The sequence below is a fragment of the Oreochromis aureus genome, linkage group 11 (assembly GCF_013358895.1).
Source record: "Oreochromis aureus strain Israel breed Guangdong linkage group 11, ZZ_aureus, whole genome shotgun sequence".
Taxonomy (NCBI): domain Eukaryota; kingdom Metazoa; phylum Chordata; class Actinopteri; order Cichliformes; family Cichlidae; genus Oreochromis; species Oreochromis aureus.
In genome coordinates this window covers 33,302,289-33,324,352 of record NC_052952.1, presented here as the reverse complement: position 1 = coordinate 33,324,352, position 22,064 = coordinate 33,302,289, and the positions used below count along the sequence as shown (strand labels likewise).

Below are 22,064 nucleotides of genomic sequence, written 5' to 3'. Positions count from 1 at the left end.
TCATCTTCTTCATGTTGTGTTTGGATCTTCTATGCTCTCCAAGCCTTGCACACTTTTCACATAGAATTCTACTGCAGCCAGGCTACTTGACACCATTTCTCTCGCAAGCATCAGTCAGCTGCAAGATGGAATCAACTTAGCAACACTGTTGAGTCTGACAACATGAAATAGCTGCATTTCCTGCTTTGTTCCTTAAAAACTGTTCGCTGTTTTTCAGGTTTCTCCAACACTATCGGCTCATAAATAACCTCTTTATGTCCCTGTAAATTTTAATATGCGCACTATACAGCAGTGGCTGTTCTGCCAGAGCCAGAATTAAATTTTCCCCATTTTGTCACCTTGAAGTTTAGCATGATCTCATATTTTAGTTCCATGTCTCCAACTCAAATGTCCAATATTCTTGATCTTCAACGTGGGTGGGCGTGTTCTCGACTCGTGCGCATAAACTGCAAGTCGCTGTCAGGACCGCGCCCACTGGCTCTAGCACCACTCATCTCACCCACCTGCTTTTTATTAAAAATGAATTAAATGCTCGTGACACTTTCCATGTGAGAATCCCATTATGCTCGTATGTGTGTGGAAGGCCTGGAAGGTCTCAGAACAGAGCCATAGCAGCACATATAAATTATTGCACATGGAAATAATCTTCTTTTCACTTTTGTGGTGTTCTTTAGAAATGTTTGAAAACTGGATGAATATTATTGAAATTACCCAGCTGTACACTGGTTGATCAAATATTGTTAAAAATTATTCAGAACTTGCTGATGTAATTCAATGTTGTAAGCTCATATGAGTACCATGACTGTAACACGTGTGATTTTATCCAATGAATTGGTCATGGCCACCAGCATTAACAAATTAGGGCTCTTTTATTTGAAACTGTTCACCTTTTACACATTGACAGTTAACACAGACAAGCCTTTGTGGTCCCTCTGGCCCGAGACATGGTCAGTGACAACGTGTGCTGGATATCGACTGGGATGGCTTATGGTGGATGGCAAGCTTTCTCTCTCTCTCGCTCTCTCTCTCACACTCACACACACTCACTCACTCACTCACTCACTCACACACACACACACACACACACACACACACACACACACACACACGAGGACGGATACAAAAAACACACAGTACGACATATACTAACCATCTAACATAGTCTAACCATCTAATGTAGACATCAACGGAGGAGGGGCTTAAAGTGCATACAGGAACAGAGGAGGGCTTTGCTCACTCCTACAATTTGTAACAACCTTTTAAATTATGAGTGACAGTAATCCTCCACCAAAGCAGTGATCTAAGTGCCACGCTGCATCTTTACAGAAAGCATATCCCCACCATATTTTAGCTCAAACTGCGCCTCGCTTCATGAAATAATGACACTGCATAGTTCACGGGGTTAGTCTTATATATTATTGCGGTACAATGTAGGTTCAAGTCCGGGGGCTAGGCATGAGCCATGGGCAGCAGGATGGCACAGAAAGCATGTAAAGTCCAGTGAGATTAGAGAAATCCAGCATGAGAAAGCACCCGGTGCTCTGTATGGAGGTTAATCCACATGAGGAGAGGTGAGAAACAGTACACGTCCGATCATGACACGATGATGTTCAGTATTCTGGATGCATAGAAGGAGTACGGTTGCCGAAAGCACTCCTTGGCCTGGTCTGGGTGACCCGTATGGTCAGTTCCTTGAGCAGAGGCAGAGTAGCTCCAGCTGGGTCGAACGGGTCAATAAGGGGCAAATAGGACTTGCGGATGGGAGGTCCTGATAGGCCCGGGGGCTGGGCGGAGCAGTGCAGCAGGCAGGGTTTGTGTCTGAAAGAGCGCAGGGGTCGGGGTGTGATTAGTGGCGCTGTTCGTGCGGTGCGTGAAAGAGTTGCCGATGGCTGCGGCAGCTGCTGCCACTGCCGCCAGGTGAGCAGGTATGATCTGTGTGGTCAGAGGCTGACACTGGCGCTCCTTCCCCAAAATCAATTTTATCTGGTGGAGACAGGGGAAAAGACAGTTAATACAGCCTTATATGTGCACAGGATTGAGAGAGCAATGGAACGGTATAATCAAGACATCTCTGCAAAGCTGTCACACAAAGTATACGTATACTTTAAACTTAATTGACATACTAAGAATTGTATCTGAAGTTCTAGATTATATCCTGCCTGGTTCAAACAGCGATACAAGAATGTAATATTCTTTTATTTTAAAAAACAAGATGGCTTTTGAATGTGATCTTAAGTTAGAGCAAATAGGTGTCCAGGACAGGAACATAAATCTAAATTAAACTGCTAAAATCAAGACAAGTTTTGGTGTTTGTAAATTAGACAAACTACCAATCCTGCTCGGTCTGCTTGGACCGACATTTTGCAACGTTCAAACATTTTATTCAACAATCAACGGAGCACACTGCGGGATAATTAAAATACGTCCTACATACTACATCAGAAACGCTTTGAAATGATTTGTTCACTGAACGTACTACATTTACTTTTTCCTGCTTAAGTTTGTCTGTTTTCGTTTACAAGTTGGTTTTGAGACCAGAGGCCTTTATTATGAAACAGGATTTTCTCTTCTCCAGGTAACTTTAGGGTTAACCCGGGATTTCCTGTAATAGAAGGGGGTTCTAGCCCCAAGTTACATTCCAGATTAATGATAGGTATGAAATCATGTCCTGTTGACTAATCAGTTCTCCAGAAAATAGCATCAATTCTCAGATCTCTGTGCATGGATAGTGGATGTTTTTTCACAGATGAAAAAAAGTACAAATTTATTCCTTGATATTTTTTCCTCTGTTGGCTGGAAATGATTTTTTGTTGGATAAACATGAACGTGATCCCAAAGCCGGACATCTATTTGTGCCTCCTGAATTTGCACATTGACTAAAGTCTAATTATTTGATGAAATATTCAGTATTAATTAGATTCTCCCAGAGTTTAATGATAGAGTTGTGATATTGATAACTTCCACATTCAGCATTTATGCTGGATTTCTTTTGTGGCTTAGAATAGGGCAAACCTTATCAAGCTAATAGAGCTCTTCCAGTGTTACTGACCAAACTGTTTAAAGGTCTCACACATTTATACAGCAATAGGCTAAATAAACTAAATGTGCAGTGCTTTTCCTCTCACACACTCACACCGCTGTTCTCTCTCTGTCCTTTCAGTCTGTATTCTGTGTTTAAGCTCTTTATATTTTTCTAATATTCCAGTTTTATCTTCCTTTGTAAAATCAGCTGCTTTGCTGCCAGGAGGCAGAGCTGAAGGTGGCTTGAGTTGAAGATGCTAAGATTCTAGTTGGGAACGACATGGAGAGACAGGATTTTCAGAAATGAGAATATCAGAGGGGCAGCTCAGGTCGAACAGTTTGGATTTAAAGTTAGAGAGGCAAGGCTGAGATGGTCTGAACATGTACTGAGCAGGGAGAGTGGGTATGTTGGGCAAAGGATATTAATTATGGAGCAAGGAAGGTTCATGGAGCTATAGCGATGGAGAACAAGCAGAGGGGCAGCGCAACAAAAAGAGAGGGTGAGATGGAGGCAGATGATGTGCTGTGGTGTCTGCAACATACTCAAGCTCTAAACTGGGATAAACTTAACTGTAGTAAATAAAACACATAAGCAGAAAACTGACAGCACTGCTCCGGCTGTGAGGTGGGGCAAGAGAGTTCAATGGGGCATCAAAGAAGTGCCAGAAATCAGCTGCTAATTGAAACAGTTTTGTTTGATAGGCATTTGTTAGGCATTTGCCAGCTGAAATGAGAGTGTGTCCAATATTATTGAGCAGCATGAGAATAATTCAATGGCAGTGTTTCATATAGTAGAGTTTATGTCCAAAATGAGATAACTGCTTTAATAATATACTCTCACAGTTTTAACAGAGGAAGGAAAAGGCCAAAAAAAATTAAAGACAAATGTAAAACTCATGATGTGACAGGGACACAAACTGTGCCTGACCTCCAACAAAAACCTAAAAAAAAAAAAAAAAAAAGGTTTAAAGGTCACCAAAGTTATCTGGCTTAATCTTCTATATCAGTATTCTCATGGCACCAGTATGGCAGCACTTGTCATGGATTATCAATCACTGATTCAGGCACCGAAGCCCTGTGGGATGCATTCTTTACTCTGTGCTCATCAGAGAAGCTCCTCTCCGTTAACTCAGTCAATGATGGGTTTCAGAAAAAGTCATTTCCCCCACACTGGTAACCCCCATGCTTCGTCTCACCAAACAGTGGGTGTGATGAATGCGCTTTTCTGGTGCCTCTTTTGTAAGATGAAAAGTTCGGCTGTCCTTTATCTTCCCCACTTTGATTCCATATGGCTCCTTATTGCATGCTGCTAATCATGTGTCATATGACACTCAAAAATCCTTTAGCAGTTGTCTCAACTCGCCGGGAGTGCGAGAGAGATCGGGTTTTCTACAGAACGCCAGAAAGTTAAACAATGACCTCAAGAAAGTATTTGGAAGTTTTCTTTTCAATGCATTTCTCTTGCTCTGCGGTTTGTCAGCTTGCCTGACTCTAATATGAACTGCTGTGATGCTGAAGACCACAGTCTGGGGCACTCCAAATAAGTTAAAACTGACATTTACAATCAACTCTAAACAGCGTTCAACGCGAGCCTGCATTCCACCTCCAGCACGCTGGCTCAGAAAAGCCTTCAGCCGTGCCATTTTTGTCAATAAAATATCAAGTTTTCAAATTAAATGGCATTGCACACTGTCACAGGTTTTTAATAAAAGCTGGATAACGGGTGATCCGGTTATGAGAGCTGACATTTTACTGAAACAGGTACCGTCGAGTGGACTGAGCGTGCTTAATCAAAAAACACTTTAGTAGAGATATGCAGGATTTTGTGCTGACAAACAAAGAATTTCGGAGTGTTGATTTGTTTTCTGTTCTTTCCCACAAAAACAAACTACGACCACTAGAAGCTGCAGCACCTGGAAGAAGCAGGAAAAGAAGAGAAAGACAAAGGATCTACAAACTGCTGCGCGTGGGTTGATGAGTCTGTCTTCCAGGAGCCCATTAGCTGTGAGTCACTTTGCCTGTTGTGTTGATACCGATGGCCTTTACAACAAAGCAAGATCAACATACCCCGAGGGGTTAGTTGGAGATTAATGGGGTAGTAAGGTGTGCCGAACCTAAAGCCAGAGATTTCACGATAACAGCTTTTATTTATTTGCCTGGCTAGGTCGCCATGGTGACCTATGTTAAGCATGTGACATGGTCAAGAGCAGGTTCTGCTCATAGTTTTGTGTGATATGTTTTTTTTTTATTTTACAGGGAGCTTGGTGGGCTGCATGTTAGTAACACTGCTAAATAAAGCCATGCAGTAAAATCTGTGCAGCGCAAACTGTCTGGAATTTGCATGCATTCGGCTGGTGATGCAGAAAATTCCCAATCTGCTGCCACGTCTGTTCTACGCTGCTGAAGTCGCAGCCAACAGAGCACAGATTAGAAAAATCAATTAGTCTATTATTTGTTGCAGAGAACATTCAGTCAATAAAATGTATTTCACTTTAATCTTGGGAGAAACTAGATGAAGTGTTTTGACACCTTTGTCATTGGGCTAAAGGAGTGTGTCAGACCTGAACGCACAGTGTAGGTTTCACACCTTTAATATGCAGCTATCATGTATCAGAAATAAATATATTCTTTATACACATATATATATATATATATATATATATATATATATATATATATATATATATATATATATATATATATATATATATATATATATATATATATATATATATATATATATATATATATATATATATATATATATATATATATATATATATATATATATATATATATATATATATATATATATATATATATATATATATATATATATATGTGTGTGTGTGTGTGTGTGTGTGTGTGTGTGTGTGTGTCCCAGCTAAGATACTGCGCAGGACCCTCAAGTTCCCAGGCCTCTGGTAGAGGACCCGAGCTTGTAGGATAAACCGCCCGCAGGGGCGTGCTGGGTGGTTTTTTTTTAAAAATATATATCTCTCTCTCTATATACATATATACATATATAGATCTCCATCACTTGTTGCTCTATGTCCGAAGCGAGCAACACTTCAGTCCATTTTTACAGAGACTGAAATGACACAACAAACACACCTTTTTTTAAGGTGGATTAACAAAGCAAGCTGATAACTGCTGTAGTGATAACCACAATCTCAAACTGGGGTTTTAGGTTGTTAACACAAAGAAAGCTCCGTTGGTCAGCGTCAGATGTATCGGCCTATAAGCTGAGCTTTGAATGCTGCAACCTGCCATTGTTACACTTGGTAGTAATGTGCTGTGTAAACACCTAAATCGATATAAAAAAAATGAATGGCACACAGATATTCCATAAAAAACATGTAATACATAATAGTCTGTTAACGTCAATGCAGAAACATTCAGTTTCTGCAGCTCGACCAATTTGTGTTTGACCTGCGTCCGCTCATAGAAGACTTCTGTTATTTGTATTCCAGTAATTTCAGGTACAGTAAGTGTTATTCAACATTTATCAGCTGTAACTCTGACATGTTCTGTGAGGCTCAGTCAGTAACACCACCACAGAGTAGCAAACAAACATGTAAAGTATGTTAGATCAGTTAGTTGCAGTTACTTCTTTTCTGCTCTGACCATTAACCAGAATCAGTTTATACTGAGTTTTGTTTGAGTGAGAATGATAAAAGTTCCTCTAACCTGGAGCACAATTGGAGAAAAACTGATATGTTATGACATGATTAGTGTTTTACTGTGAATATAAATTAGAAATTCCCACAAAGAAAAGAATAGTGTACGCTGTAAGTTATATTTCCTAAAATTAGAATCGGCCCAGAAAATTGAAATTGGTGTATCTCTGCTAAAAAACCCAGGGCTAAATCTGGCTAAATCCTGCTTTGTAATGCAGCAGTCTGGACTCATGTTGCTGATAAGATAACCGAGGTGTGCAGTGACTCACCGGCTGCTTGGTCTGGCCTTTCTGTGGTTTGCTGTAGGGGCTATATTTCGGTTTGGCTGGTTTACCTGCTGCTCGGTCTTTATGACGCCGGCTGCTGATGTGCTGGAAATGAGACACAGATTCAAAACGAGTCACACTTTAATGTTGTTCTTTTACTGCGGTTATTCCAGTATGAAATTTCTGACATGAAAATAACACAAACAGATTGATAATTTGGGATTTCTAACAGGGAACTCGTATAAATGAATTAAAAAAAATATGTTTATGCTACAGAGCAGTTTCGGTAAGACTAGTAAGTCATTTGTTTTTCTGACTTAATCATTAAACCACCTCCAACACAGAGCAGGGAGTCCTCTTCATGCTCTACTGAAAAATATCCACATTCAGTTTCATAACAATCTGTCTGAGACAGCCTCTTACCCTACAACTGCAGTACTGCAGCAATAAAATGTGCAAATGTGGTAAAGTGTTTTGAATGTGTGCAACAATCTGTTAATGTGAATACGGTTTGTACAGAAACAGTCAAATCAAAATAGATTGGGAGGCATCACTGAGATGGAAATGTACATTTATTTTTTTCTTCTTAACCCTGTAAAGTCTGAACCATGAAATAGTTTCCAGAAAATTCCCATTTTTAAAAACTGGTTTGTTTATTGAACCTCCTGACAAATGTAGAAATCTAGAAACGGAATATTAATTTGCATATATGTGTTTTAATTTGTCATCTGGCATTTATTGCTTATAGTTTATCTAAAACAAACAAAATTGAACCCACACATAGGGTTTAAAAAAAAAAAAAAAATCACGCTAATGAGATAAATGTAAATCCACGTTTAAAGGTTTCTGATGTGTGCTCAGAGTTGAGCAGACGCTTCGAGGTTTCTTTACACCTAAACAAACCAGACAACGCACACACAGAGTGCAGATTCAGAATAGGCACACAGTTGCAAATGATACTGCTACACTAATACCCCCATAAACGGGCCACTGCTCAGAAAAAGCTAGAAAAATTGAGCTCTTTTCATCATCATCACCTCTGTTTTTTTCACATCCTTTTGAACCGAAGAGTGAACACGGGGAACAGAAAAGGAGGTATGAGGACCAAAAATATATCTCTTGACTCATGGCAAAAGATCTTACAGCTTTATGGTTTTCACACCTGTGGTGAAAATGTCTGCACTTCTATCGCTGCAAGTTACACTGCAGAGCTTTTTACTAAATGCCACAGTATATTCCATTGTTAAATACAATTCATTTTGAATGCCTCAGAGCATCGGGCGTTCAAAATGAAATAGAATAAAATAGAAGACAGAGAAATACAGTCTGACCTAAAGCCAGCAAATTCAGAGTGGGTACATGCTGACAACAAAAGGCAAATTTCTGGCTGTGTCTACATTTCACAAGTCCTTGCAGTGGGCTTAACAATCACACGTTTCTTCTGCTTTCAGCTCTAACTAAAACGTGTCATGCTGGATTCTTTTCACAGAGAATTGCTGCTGTTCAGAAGTACTCGGCAAAAGTCCTCGCATGAAAAATTCATACACATCCCATCTGTCTTCAGGGAGAAACTCGAGGTTAGCTCAGACAAAACAGAGTGGTCTTCAGCTACTGTAGAAGACATTCCCCCACATGACAGAATGATCAGCACTACAAGAAAAGAAGATTTGCACAGTGTCCCGCAGGAGCTATAAAGATACACACGAAGCTATTTCAGTCACAGTTACATCTTTGTCACCTCTTATCGTACCTCACTTAATCTTGAATTAAAACAGGCAACTCCTTGACCGCACACTTCAACCAGCTTTTTTTAAGGATTTCTGCATTCATAAAGACCTCAGACAGATATCCAACAGGAATAAAGGTAAAACTCATTTCTAGTTGCTCTTTAAATCCAGTCTGGCTCTGACGTAACTTTAAATAAGTTTGTTTTCAAAGATGAACAAAATACCATTTTTTTTCAGATTCAGACAGTCAAACATCACTACAGAATCTAAAATAATCCATAATCTAAAAAAAAAAAAAACCTGAAAGAAACATCCATAAGAGGCAGGTTTATATCTCCAGGCGAGGATTAATTTGCTCTCCCAAAAGCTGCAGATAAATGCGAGTTTTATAGGAATACGTTTAGTATAATAATGTAGGGTACTGTGCTTTTCTGCCTTCAAAAACAGGCACTCATACCTGCGGCCAAGTTAAAGATCACAAATTAACCAAACAAGGACTTGTTATTTAATATATTCAAGTTCAAGATTGGTAGATGGCAGGACTGCATTTCACACCAAGACATACCAAGCATATTCTGCCTGTTGATCCCATGCTGCCTGCGTTGGTTGGGGTATGTTTGTCACATGGAGGATAAGAGGCTACCAATGCTATGTGGACAGCTAGCTCAGAGCATCAGAAAAGTCAGTCATCCCACACTATGTTTTAAGGAGAAGGACAAAGGAAAAGCTCTTGTGCTGCCTGGCGATCTTTGGAGAGGTCAGATCGCTGCAGAGAGGACGCGTCCTTTGGCAACCACCGAAACCAGGACCTCCCAATTGATTTGTACCAACTGCAACACAGACTTCATGCGTCAGCCTGCAGTGCAGTAGCAGATGGTGTCAAGGCCCAACCACCTGAAGACATCTCGGTTTCTTAAGACTGAGATGCCAATGGTAATTACTTTGTAGTCGTAGTTTTCCCAGAGTTTCTCACTCTCATACTGTGCTCATGCCTCGGTCCTGTTTGTTTCCTGTCCTCGCATATGTTTGTTTAGAGTTGGTATTCATGTCTTCTTTGGTTAGTTCCTGTTTTCCTTCATGTTTGGTGTCACTTTTGTTTCCTTTCTGCCTTCCCCTGATTCCCTGACTGTTTTTTCCTGTTGTTAATTGTGTTCACCTGTTTTCCTCTCCCTCCTGTTTCTCATAAGTAATCAGTCCACTGTGTGCTGTATGTAAAGCCTCCTTTCCTTTTGTCCTTGTCGAGCTGTCTGTGAACGCTTCTCCATGCTACCTTGCTTACTATTTATAATCTGAGTTCTTGTGTTTATCTTCTAGGATTTTCTGCTCTTGTGTTGTTCTTTGTAGTTTGGTTTTTGTTTGAGTTATCTGCATTCTGTGTTTCAGATCTTCAACAGTCCATACGACACTGAAGGCACAAGGAGAAAATGGAAACTACACACAAGCTCACCAGGAGAGTCAAACCACTGACAGTAACCACAATACTACTGTGGTACCCTTAGTGAAAGGCAGTCATAGAAAAATTGCACTTACAAGTTTAATGTTTGTGTCAGTTTTCCAGTCTAGCCGTTCTACTTTCCCCTATACTGTGAAATGACTCATTTGAATGCATTTATTCAATCAAACATATTGTTTTTACTTTAACTTATTATATCCCCCCCCCAGTCTGATCTAATAAAATCACAATGGCCCAAAACAAAGTGGTAAACCTCCAAACAGACCTTTTTAAATAATAGCAATGCAAATATGAAGCTAAGCTTCATTTAGCTATTGTATGTCAGGCACTGGGTTTTATTTCCATTTCCAAATGCAGGGAATGTGGTTGACAGATATGGAAATAAAATCAATCCTTTCAATATTTTCCAAAAAGCTAGACTGCTCCCTCAAAAGCCAAATGATTCACTGAATAATAAAAAAAAAAGTTAGATGATGACTTTTAATTTTCTTTGATATTTATAATGCACGATGAACATGAGTAAAATGCCACATTATTACAAACATCTTGATTTTATGTCAGTCTAATCCGTATACGGCTTTGCTTGTTTAATAAGATCTTGTGACCAATTTTACACAGAAATCTATTTTCCAGTTTACTTCTGAGTGAGTGTCTCGGTCTCTGTTTATATCTCTCACCTGTTTTAGCTGAGTCTCTGAGTTGACGTGCACGTCACATGTCTCACAGTAAAACGTTTTGTTCTGCAGGCCTGTGGATGATTTGGAAGATGTAGCCAGTTTGCTTTTGACTCCTGCTCGAGGAAAAGACTTGATGGAACCCACGCCGCTCCTGGCCTCGAGCATCGTCTTGTGCTTCGTACCTGCAGGTTCAAATAGGAAGCAGTTTGGTCAGTACATGAATCTGACTCAACAGAGGGCACCTGAGGGAAAAGGGGTCAAATTTTATATTATCCTTATGTCACAGATCAAAGTAAGTGAACAGTCCTATTAAACTCACTGAGGAAAAAGTTGACCTTTTGACCAAATACTCTTCAGGGCAAGGGAGTAAGGGCCCAATTGTAGGTCACTTCCTGGAACGATACCTCCCCGAGCACTTAGCTGCAAGGGCCAAGACTGGTTCACTGGTTCATCCAAAAACTCTGCTGAACTTGTTTCAGTTTCACTCAAACAGAAGCTCAAGTCACCAACATAGATGTCATAGGCGTACCCCGCCTCTCGCCCTATGACAGCTGGGATAGGCTCCAGTGCCCCCCGCGACCCTGAAAAGGATAAGCGGAAGCGAATGGATGGATGGATGGAAGATTTTTGGGCAAACTTCAGGCAAACGATGCAACTGCAACTGCTAGTTGAAAGCCATTCGTTTAATCCGGATATATTTAGGTCCAGCTCTTGTAGCACCATGGTGTAATCCAACAGGTTGAAGAGCTAAAGGAGATCCAAGTTTATGCAAAACTGTCACTGCCAATTGAACTCAAGCACTGAACCCAAAGACGGACTTTTCCCTAACTGAAAGCAAATGGAATATTTTAGCTATTACAACTGCTTAAAAAAATACTGCTGACAACAATGGGCTGCAAAGCTGGTCGAATGTTTATGAGATGACCAAATACTCTGTAATGAAGAAGCTTGATTTGTGTGATTTCGTGTAGAGCTTTGTGGTCACTTGCGAAATCCAGCTGCCTGATGAGTGTTTCAGTAGGTGTTCAGTGTTTTTCATGGTGGAAAAACGGTTTAGAAATCTTTATTTGACTGTTTTATGTTGTTGAAACTTTAATGAAAAAGTCAAAACACAAAGATATTGCGGGCAGAAGCAGAGGAACAACCTCAGACTGAAAGCAAAGATGACTCAGTGTACTGTCATTTCCCTGTGTTATGTCTCTGTGTGTGTTTGTGTGTGAATGCAGTATGAGAAATTAGTTTGAAACAATGACTGCTTTGTTTTCAAAAGCAAGGATGTCTCACAATACCTGATCAAAGTTTGATAAAAGGTTCCTATGGAAACTACCGAAGGATAATTGAAGAATTGTGTTTTTTCAAGCCCCGGAATGATTGTTGAAGACAGCGGAGATAACTCTACAATAATGACAAACAAACGCTTGAACACTGAAGGAACCCAGCAGATAACAACCTTCCTCACAAAAAGCACTGACTCACTGAAAAAATCATTTCAACACAGATGCTGTCATGGAAATTGCACAACATGGAATGAAACAATCATGCAGAGTCCGTGTTCACTGAGAAAAACACAACCAGCAGGTAAACGCATCATTCGTACAGCAGAGCCAACCTTATTTCTGTTGTTTTGTTTCAAGTTGGGGGAAAAAAAGGTCTGTCATCCACTCAAACTCTCCACATTTGCGGCAAATCTTGGCACACATCTCTCACCGCTATTGTGAGCCTCCAGCTGTGACGCGGAGTTGACTGCCACTTTGCAGAGGGAGCAGTAGAGAAGACGACGAGCTTTCTCCTCCTCCGTTTCTGTGTCTGTCTCCGCTTCGGGTTCGGCATCGGGCTCCGGGAGGTCGGGTTCTGACGGGGAATTTAGCTTCGAGTGCCCCTCGTCTCCCCCAGCAGCTGAGGTAGTCTCTGGGGCTGCGGCCGCCGTGCTGCTCGGCACTGTCAGCGAGGCCACAGGTGCAGGCGTTGGCGTGGTAGGGGTCGCCAAGGATGCCAGGGGTTGTGCTGTTCTGAGCACGGGGGAAAGCACTAGGGGCGCTGTTCCAGGGAGGCCATCTGTAGGGAAAAATAAATCACACAGAGAAATGCATTTGATTTGAATCATATTGCTCCATCCATCATTCACGGACAGAAATGTTTTATTCATGTGTTCACCCAACAGGTGGCTTAATGTGTTTTTATTGAGACTTCACAGGATCATTTCTATTTTATTTGTTTGCTTTATTAAAGAACATAACATGAAATATTGATCTAAAGTAAAAGAGGTACTGCTGTACACTGTCATGCAGCCCATGCCTGCAGTGCTGCCCTACTTGTTTTGCCTCCGTCTCTCACTCTTCTCCTTTCCCATGTTCATGAGCTTTGTTTCTTTTCTCTATCCTCTTGCCTCCTGTCCAGCCAGAAATCAGTCTCAGTGTGCCATCCTTAAGGATAACACCCCTTGCAGAATATACACAAACTAGGGATACATTATTAGAGTATCTCCTAACTCCAAACAATATTTCATAACTCATTAAATTACCACTGAAACTGGTTCAGCACTAGTAGTGACTGATACTTGAAGGCAAGGCATCTGTATCATATTGCAAATGGAAAAAGCTGCATCTCAAATAAAAACCACAGTGGGAGGGGGAGTCTGCAGATATGCATTCATGAGCTGTTTCAGGTATTTAAGATGATCAGCTGTGTAATCAAACTGTCTGCCCTTCACTGTTTGTGTGTCTAGGCTATATGTGTGTTTGATAAATTAAGAGCATGAATATATCATAGCTCAATCTTCTTGTCACAATTAGCCACGCTGTGAATTTCATTCACTGCAGGCCTAATTATATTCAGACATGAACTGTGCTACTCACAGTGGTAGATGAGCCACACGTCATATTTAATAGATTCACCTGAATCACTTTAAAATGATGTCTGAGAAGCTAGCACAGTTCGTTTTGTTAAACGCATTAAAGCTCGACTCCTCTCTCCTTGCATCTCTTCCTCTACTGAGTCTTTGGTGAGAGGAACTAACAGAAATGGAGATGAGGTGAGGAAAGGAGTCAAGGATGCACAATCTGAGAAGGTAGGCTAGTGTTTGTGTGCAGCCCTGGGTGTGGCCTTCTCCCACCGGCACTAGGACTGTCGCACATGGCTTCAATCAACTACTCATCAAGCTGCAGTGTTTATATTCCTTTCACTCACTTCCTGCCAAACTGTTTGCATCACCGGTGTGGTAGCAACTCCTGGCCCTTTTATAAAGATTTTCTTAGTTGTAACTTGGCTCTGTCCTTCTTCACAGCTCGCTGCCCGCTCCAGTCTCACACCAAAACAACACCGTTCATGTGCCCGTCCACTCTCCACCAGTTACTCCAGCTTCTTCCCCCTACTTGCTCCTGCTTTGCCAGCTCAAGGCTCCAACATGGTCTGTTTTTGGGGCATGCTAGCTTTTAGTTATAAAACCTCAAAGTATATTCAATTTATGAAAGCCGAGATTTGGAAATGATGGCTGGATTCAGATCAAGTTATTTTTTTCGATTAATTATGTAATAAAGCTGAACGGTACAAACTATATACAAGCTGATCCTTGAAAACCAAACATCCAAAAGCTTTTCCATCCAGACATGTTAGTTGCTTAGGAGCAGACAGACGTCATTTTGCAAAATCAGCACATACGGAGCGGTTGAGAAGCTACAAACACAACATGTTTTGTTGCTAAAACTTGGAGAGACAAACTGCACTGAAAGCAACAGCTCCACAGTCACAACAGCCTTAAACATATACTGCAGATAAACATGGCAACGTCACTTTGGCAACATAAACCCTGCTCGGTTTCGAGACATCTGTCATGAAACAGAATGGAAACGTGCACTTCCCAACACTTGTGCGAGTTGATGCATGTGCATCACCATCCAGTAACACACAGAACGCAAGTGCAAGAGTTTCAAATGGCAGCCATCAGACTTGCTCATGTCACTTGTTCCAGTGTTTCTCTCAGAAAAACACCATCACACTCACTGGAGACTCTGACATGATAACACAAATAGTGCCCTGAAGGATAAAACAAAAAGAGATTTTAACTGATGAATGAAAGCGACAAGATGTGAACTTCATAGCTGAGGGAATGTGTAACAGTTTACAAGGGGTGTCAACCTCAGTTTCACTACAGGCCACAGTGGGAAATAAGAATCACATGAAGGCACAGATGTGCACAGACGTTTGTTGACTTGCTTTAACTTTATCGAAAGAGTAAACGCAACTGAAGTCCTAAAGCTTGTTATACAAGTTGGCTACCATACAGCCAACTCATAACACACAAGCCTGGATATGACTCCTGGGTCATTTATTAAACCAAAATGCATCCATCCATCCAGGTGTAAAGCAAAGCAGAGAATCTTTTCATTTTGTTCCTGCATGTGTGTCTGCAAGTTTGTTTCACAGGCCTGAACATGACAACTCTGTGTGGTAAATTTTATTTAAAAAAAAGACCTTTGATAACATAGATTATATGTACCATGCAGCCTTCTGCCATTAAAATAGACTGCTCATAAAATTTAAACTGCCTTTTGCTCCATCGCTTTATTAATCTGAGCTGATTGTCATATTGTGCTGTAGTCAGTTTTTTTAAAACCTCGAACATCAATATGATGGCTCAGACTGTGTTCCTGCAAAACAGAGATGTGTCATACAAATACATCACTCTTTCAGCTTCTCAATGGAAGCTTATTTCCAACACTAAACATTTGTTCTTGTTTCTTTCTTTCCTTTTTTTGGTCAAAATTTGGGATTATTGCAAAATTTAGACTTTTTTGTGGATTTTGTGTTATTTTCTCAGCATTTGGAGTGAGAAATTTTCAGACCAACCCTAACACTATTTTGAGGTAATAACCCAAAACGATCAAGCGTTTACTGAGGTTACAGATCAACGGAGCCGTAGACTTCTTTATGATCCTTATTCTTTTTGCAAACACAGCAGTTATCCACTGCTGGCAAATGATTTCACTCCTTACATGTGGAACTGATATCCATTTCTCATATACAGGGTATGCTTACAATTAGGGGGACCAAAACATAAAGTGATATACAGACTGGATTAAAAATTTTCAAAGGGCTGAATTTAGCTCTGAAGGACTAAGTTTGATGTCTCTGATTTACACAGTCAGCTCTTCTGGTTGTTTTTAGGTTAGCCTCTGTAAAGAAGGACCTGAAACACTGTCATGATTATGGGTTTTTAATAGCACTTTCACAGGTTGAGTCTCTCTGTTCGTAGCCAGTCTCAGCACACACACCTCCCACTCCAGTCTCTGGCTTCACTATAAGAAAAGAGACGTCTCATTAAGCAGATCGTCACCACCTGTGGCCTCACCTGCCTTCCCGGCACCGCCCCCTTAAGGTCTCTGCACCACCCCTCCCCTGCAGCTGAGCCAGGGACCACAACTCCACCACAGTCTCTAAGCTCAGTAACCAGGAATGTAAATTTTATTGTTATATATTAGTACAGCCAACACTGTAAATATATCACATTCTTCTAAACATGGAAAAACTTAAGTAGAAAATGAAGACTAAATCAAAAGAAATAAAGTACTAAAGTTTTAAAAAATGTTTACTTCATCGGCACAAGAACTGATTCAAGCCGTACAATCAGACTCAAAAGAACACACATGACTTTCTAGACCAAAGGCAAGAAGGTCTGATTTCTATCTAAGGTGTTGAAATTGCTCCAAGATGAGTTGTTCAGGCGATTACTGATTACATGCCAGATCAGGCACATAAATATGAAACAAACTGTGCAAACAGTCACACCTCTAATCTGCTATTTGTATGAGAGATCACATTAACGTGTACAAAGAGGCTGCTGAAAGAAATGTCTGATATTTTTAGGAACAAACACAGCAGCAGATCAATTTATTTGACTCCTAAAACAACACCACGTGTCACAGTATGGAATACAGAAGACTGCTGCCACATCTGCGAAAATGAAATTTTGCCTTGGCGGCTCCGTCTGATCGATGCCAATGCCTCACAGTTCCCCGCACTCCAGTGTCACAAAATGAAGATCAGCCAGCCAGGAGAGCAAATCAATAGTGAATTATGTCATGCTATTTTTGTGGGCCATTATATATGGTTCTTATTTATCCCAGTGGAGATGTCGCCAGTCGGCGCCACAAAACCCTCCGAAAGTACATCGTGACTGAGATCGCTTCAGCCAAAGGTTACAAAATATATCAGAGTTGAAAGCAGCAGACCTCCAGCGACAGAGCTTTATATGCTTTACATCTAAAATGATTGCATCAGGTGAATACTGCCTATAATTGGTGAGTGCTGAACGGTTTCTAACTGTATATTTTAGACAGTACACTTTTGTCCATTAAAGTATTGATTGGAAACCACACTAATTTTCCTGGCATTGACTGTATTCATGCAGCATGTCTGTCTTCTCTGAACCGCCAACAAAAACACAGACCACTCCATGAATCTACTTCTCCACAGCCACAAGGAACATCTATTTTTAAAACTGTATTTTTTTTTTTAAATAAATGCTTCATCCAACCACTTTTCTCCACATTTTCACAGTTGTCCAGAGTGGCAGCCAGCAAAGCAAAGTGGCCAATATTTCCTTCCCCTGAGCCACATCTCTCAGCTCTTGCTGGGATGTGTAGCCCTTCCGGTGTTTGCTGCCTGAAGGATTTTCTTCTTCTCCTTGAACATGCCTGGAATACTTTTGCAGGAAAGCATCCGAGAATCCGCTCGATCCTGAAGCACCTCAACAGATCAACACGAAAGGGCAATCTCCCTCCAGATGTCTGACCTCATTACCTTACTAACAGGGTTTTTGCACACCGACTCAACACTGTGCAGAGAAAAGCCTCTAATTTTACACAGGCTGTGTTACATTTCCTCCTAATTTTACAGAAAAATGAACAAAATGAGGGGATTTAGAGCAAAATAGGGGATTTTAGAATTTATAAAACGTGGAAGTTGTTGATCTTGCTGAAGAAAGAGAAGAAAAGTTAATTTTATGTTTCTGGATTCAGAGTTTTAGAAATCATCTTTCCCATTTTACAAGGAAAAATGCTTAGTGTAGGATCCCAGTCAGCCATTTTGTGCTGGTGTTCAACCTCCACGCCATTTCAGTATCCTACGAAAACTATCGGCTCATTCTCGTTTCCATGGTGCCAAATCCTGCCATTCTGTAAAAGCTGCTTGTGTCTTTTTAGCATTGTTCCTGCACAACAGTGCACCGTGGGTAAACATGTTTTTTTCCACTGAGCAGATTTAATGTCATAAAAGATCACATTTCAACCTGAACCACACACAGCCAAGCAGCTTTCAGCGCCTAAAGATAACCAACAAATGACAGTGCAATCTTCAGTCACATGCCGGGGCGGTATTTGACGCCGTGAGATGAGAACACATTGAAGCTATTTTTTCTCGGGCGTCTGCTCTGAAGCCGTACACTGTTTGAAACTCATTACAGCTGCTCAGACCTTTGATCTCATTCTTTGGTTTTGATCAGCTCGTGACGGACAGATTGACACTGAAACTAAAAGCTTTGCCTGAGACTGGATTTATTCTTTACCCCGGCAGTCTAACCGAGCCGCTGACAACTCAGAACCAATCTGCTTATCAATCTCACACTCCTCAGACTCCTTCGCGTATAAATAAGACCCTGCAAAATTCAAAGCAGTCACTCATTTTTAAAACAGTGTTTTCCAAAAAGCCACGCAGAACATCATTTAGATGCGCATCGTTAGCAGCTTTTGCTGTTAACAAATATCTATCCATTAATTTCTGTGAACCAGGAGGATGGGTGATGGGTTGAGCTGCTATCATTGGTACACCCAATCCATCACAGCATTAACAATTAAATGATAAGAATTTTACTTTTTTATTTCTATTTAATTTTGTATACTCAAATTATTTTAGGAATTTCATTTTGTAGTACGCCTTTTATCAGATCTGTTAAGAAAGAATAAGAATTACATACAAGCCTGTTCTCACTGCATGGGCCTCAGATAATACTGTTAGTCGATGGTTTAGTCAAAGCTCTGTGCGATTTGCACAAAGTCGTTTGATGCAAGTGTCACGGAATTCTGAGACCATTGTCATGACATCATATGAGTAGTTAAAAACCAGCCAACCAGTTAGTAAACCGAAAGAAAGCAATGAGTGAAAGTCAAACTCAACATGAATCAGTTTCCAGGTGCACAATTGTGTGATTTGCATCACTGGCACATAGGGCTGGGTATCGTCACTGATTTCTAGAATCCTTGATTCCGATTCACAAGGTTTCGATTCGATCCACGATTCGATTTAATTCAATTCGATTCGATTTGAATCGGGGAAATTTAGCCTCAGACAGTCAGAAATATTATAATTCTGATTATTTATGATTACATATCCATTTTTCTATATCTATGAAACGAAAGCTGACACTTGTAAGACTTCATCAGAGATGTAAGCATCACAGCAGATGCCTTTGTGTCAAAGTAACAGAGCATAAAACACAAGAAGATTTTCCTGTTCCAACTTTATTTTTACCCTTCAAATATTTGTTGAACAGTTATCCATCCATCCATTCATCCAGTTCCAGTGGAGCCTATCCTAGCTACCGTTAGAGAAGTGGGGCACACTCAGGATAGGTTACCAGACTATTGTAGGGCCAGCACATAGAGACAGACAACCATTTACACCTACAGGTAATTTATAATCCGATCCCACTAACTGTGGGAGGAAGCCCACAGAGAACCCACACATGCATGGGGAGAATATGCAGCCTTCACAAGGAAAGGCCACAGCCAAAAGGTGGATTCAAACCCACAACCTTCTTTCTGTGAGGCAGCGATACTAACCACCGTGCTGCCACCACATGCTTGTTAAACATGTGTACATCGTATTTTAAACATATTTAACAACTTTAGACATCAGCTAACAGTCTTATACAACCAATACTTATAAATTAATAAACAATTTTTCATGAATAAAGTTTAAATGATAAAAGTGCTATTGATTAATTATAGCTATTATAAAGTGATACAGACTTAAGCTGCTGATTTTCAGCATTTTAATCACTTTCGTGTTGCTGCGGTTCTTTTATCTGATCTGTCCTCTCAGATCTCAATGGATACCCTGGTTAGAGGCTATTGCTATTGCTTACTGACTATACTGACTTAATATTTTTTGAGCATGGCACAGTGTGCACGTGAGGATATCTAAACTCTTCTATTATGTCAGTAGATGCTTTGGATGCCTGCGCACTGATTTAAGGAAGAACATTTGGCATTAAAAGAGTATCATATCCAGCTTCTGCAGTTAGAACCATGACTGAAACATTTACTTACTTTAAACTCAACTTGATAGGGGGAAATAACTTCACCAATTAGCTGTGTGTAACTTATATCCTATTTTCATTCGCGTTGAAGCAGACTTTCTACAGACAAGGGCGAGAAAATCTACCCAGTCCCGTCAATCACAGCACAGTCAAAACACCACCATACCTAAAGAAGTAATTAATTTGTCAAAGAAGAAAAAGTCGATCCTGGAAGGAGACAAAAAATCCCTTTGGAGTAGGGTGAGTAAGGGCATCCGCTGCTAAATTAAACACAAGGAGCTTCAACTGGTTTAACAGCAATTTTCAGCATGAATGTGGCTTTACATTGCATCCCATCAAGCCATTACTACAAGAACAATAATTAATCAGTTAACTATTTATGATACGGCTGACCCTCCCAGTCCAGATAAGTAATGTTTATGCCACAAGCAGAACAGAAAAGCGACCTCTTTGCCCCCTGCAATTACCCACCACTTTCTCCCAGTCCGCTTGGGTTTGCCAAGCGTCAAAACAACCTGAAATCACAGCGATTAACTCGGGCAGCCTCGCTGGGCTCACCAGCCACCAAAAGTCTGCCATCACACCTGCTTCTCTGGGCAGATTTTCAATGGCGTGGTGAGCAGTTTCAAAACAAGTTCACGTAAAGGTTTTAGTATTCTTGCGAGCCAGCAATTCTATGCCTGTGAGTTATCATTTAACTGATTTTGGCAGGCGTTCTCACAATTAGAGAGCTGAACTGGATGCACCACCAGAATCAGAGATTCTCGGGTCCATACTGGGGATTTTCTGTCCTTTGTGTATCAGAAGTAACATCGTAGGAGAATAAATCTCTGTATCAGTCAGAAAACTGACAGGCTAATGAACAGCTTTGCGGGGTGCTTTTGTTGAACAAAACTTCAACATTTTGGCAACATCCTTGTTTTTTGATACCTCAGAGAGACATCAACGAATTCTCTTTGTGAAGTTGGTAAAGAGACAGATCTGTTTAATATAGTTTAAAACAGCGGCTGCAAGCAGAGGGAAATAATTAGCTTCCACGAGATAAAGCGCTCCTTTATAGAGTTACAGTATTATGAGGTAGTGAATAGTGAGTGTCAGCTTGCTAACATCAGTCAACACCACATTAAAGAACTACTAGGGGGGTTATTCAGATGAAGGAGAAAAAGTAAAGCCAAAACGTCCTCATGAGGTGAGGATGCTGATGTTCAGTGATTTCCACAGATGTATTTGTTGTGTTTCAACATAAACTAGTTCTCCACCTGGTGCAGGTTCAGGCTGGTGTGGACCTCCACTTAGAGAGACTTTACTACATGCAAGCTTCATTCAGGAACAGTGGCTTTGGAGTGCAGCCCCAGGTTAATGCTACCACAACAATTGGTAGATTAATACAAGATGTTATTGGCCAGGACTATCTACTTAGCAGCAACTGAACTTTCAAAATAAGAGTGTTTTCAAGTACATAAATCACATACAATGTTATTTTCTCCATAGAAAAGGAAAACAATGCTAAAACATACACCAATATACTTGAGTGGCCATACCTGGGGAAACATAATATCTCATTAAGGATTTTACTTTTCTGAAGTAATTTAAAGCTTTGGGTTGGCTCATTTCTGTGTACACAGCTAGTGAGCTCCAGAGATGTTGTTAGGCATATGTTTTAATTTGCACAGATGATAGAAGTTTCCACCTGCTTCCAGTCTTTACGCTAAGCCCACTTAATCAAATCCATTGATACATTAAATTTTACTTAGCTGTGTGAATTATAGCTCGTGCATATATTTAACCATTAATGTTTGATAAAAATGCAAAGGAAATCTGTGAGAAGGTTCTTCTTCATCTGCTTGCTATAGAAGCTGGTTGGTGAGCCCATCTCATGTTAAGTCATGCATGTATTTGCCCTTGTGTTGGGGTGAACTCATCTACC

At 40.5% G+C, this 22,064-nt stretch overlaps 1 protein-coding gene across 2 annotated transcripts in view; it reads right to left on the bottom strand.

Moving 5' to 3' along the window:
- Positions 1 to 864: 864 nt before the first annotated feature.
- Positions 865 to 22,064, bottom strand: part of znf385d (zinc finger protein 385D) — a 95,258-nt gene continuing 74,058 nt past the window's right edge. For both annotated transcript variants that reach the window (XM_039620144.1, XM_031728433.2), the window contains 4 exons: positions 12,532 to 12,879; positions 10,825 to 11,006; positions 6,971 to 7,072; positions 865 to 1,983 (listed from right to left, as the gene is read on the bottom strand). In XM_039620144.1, the coding sequence (XP_039476078.1) occupies positions 1,732 to 1,983; positions 6,971 to 7,072; positions 10,825 to 11,006; positions 12,532 to 12,879 (884 nt within the window). In that variant the 3' untranslated portion in view covers positions 865 to 1,731. The remainder of the gene's footprint in view (positions 1,984 to 6,970; positions 7,073 to 10,824; positions 11,007 to 12,531; positions 12,880 to 22,064) is intronic.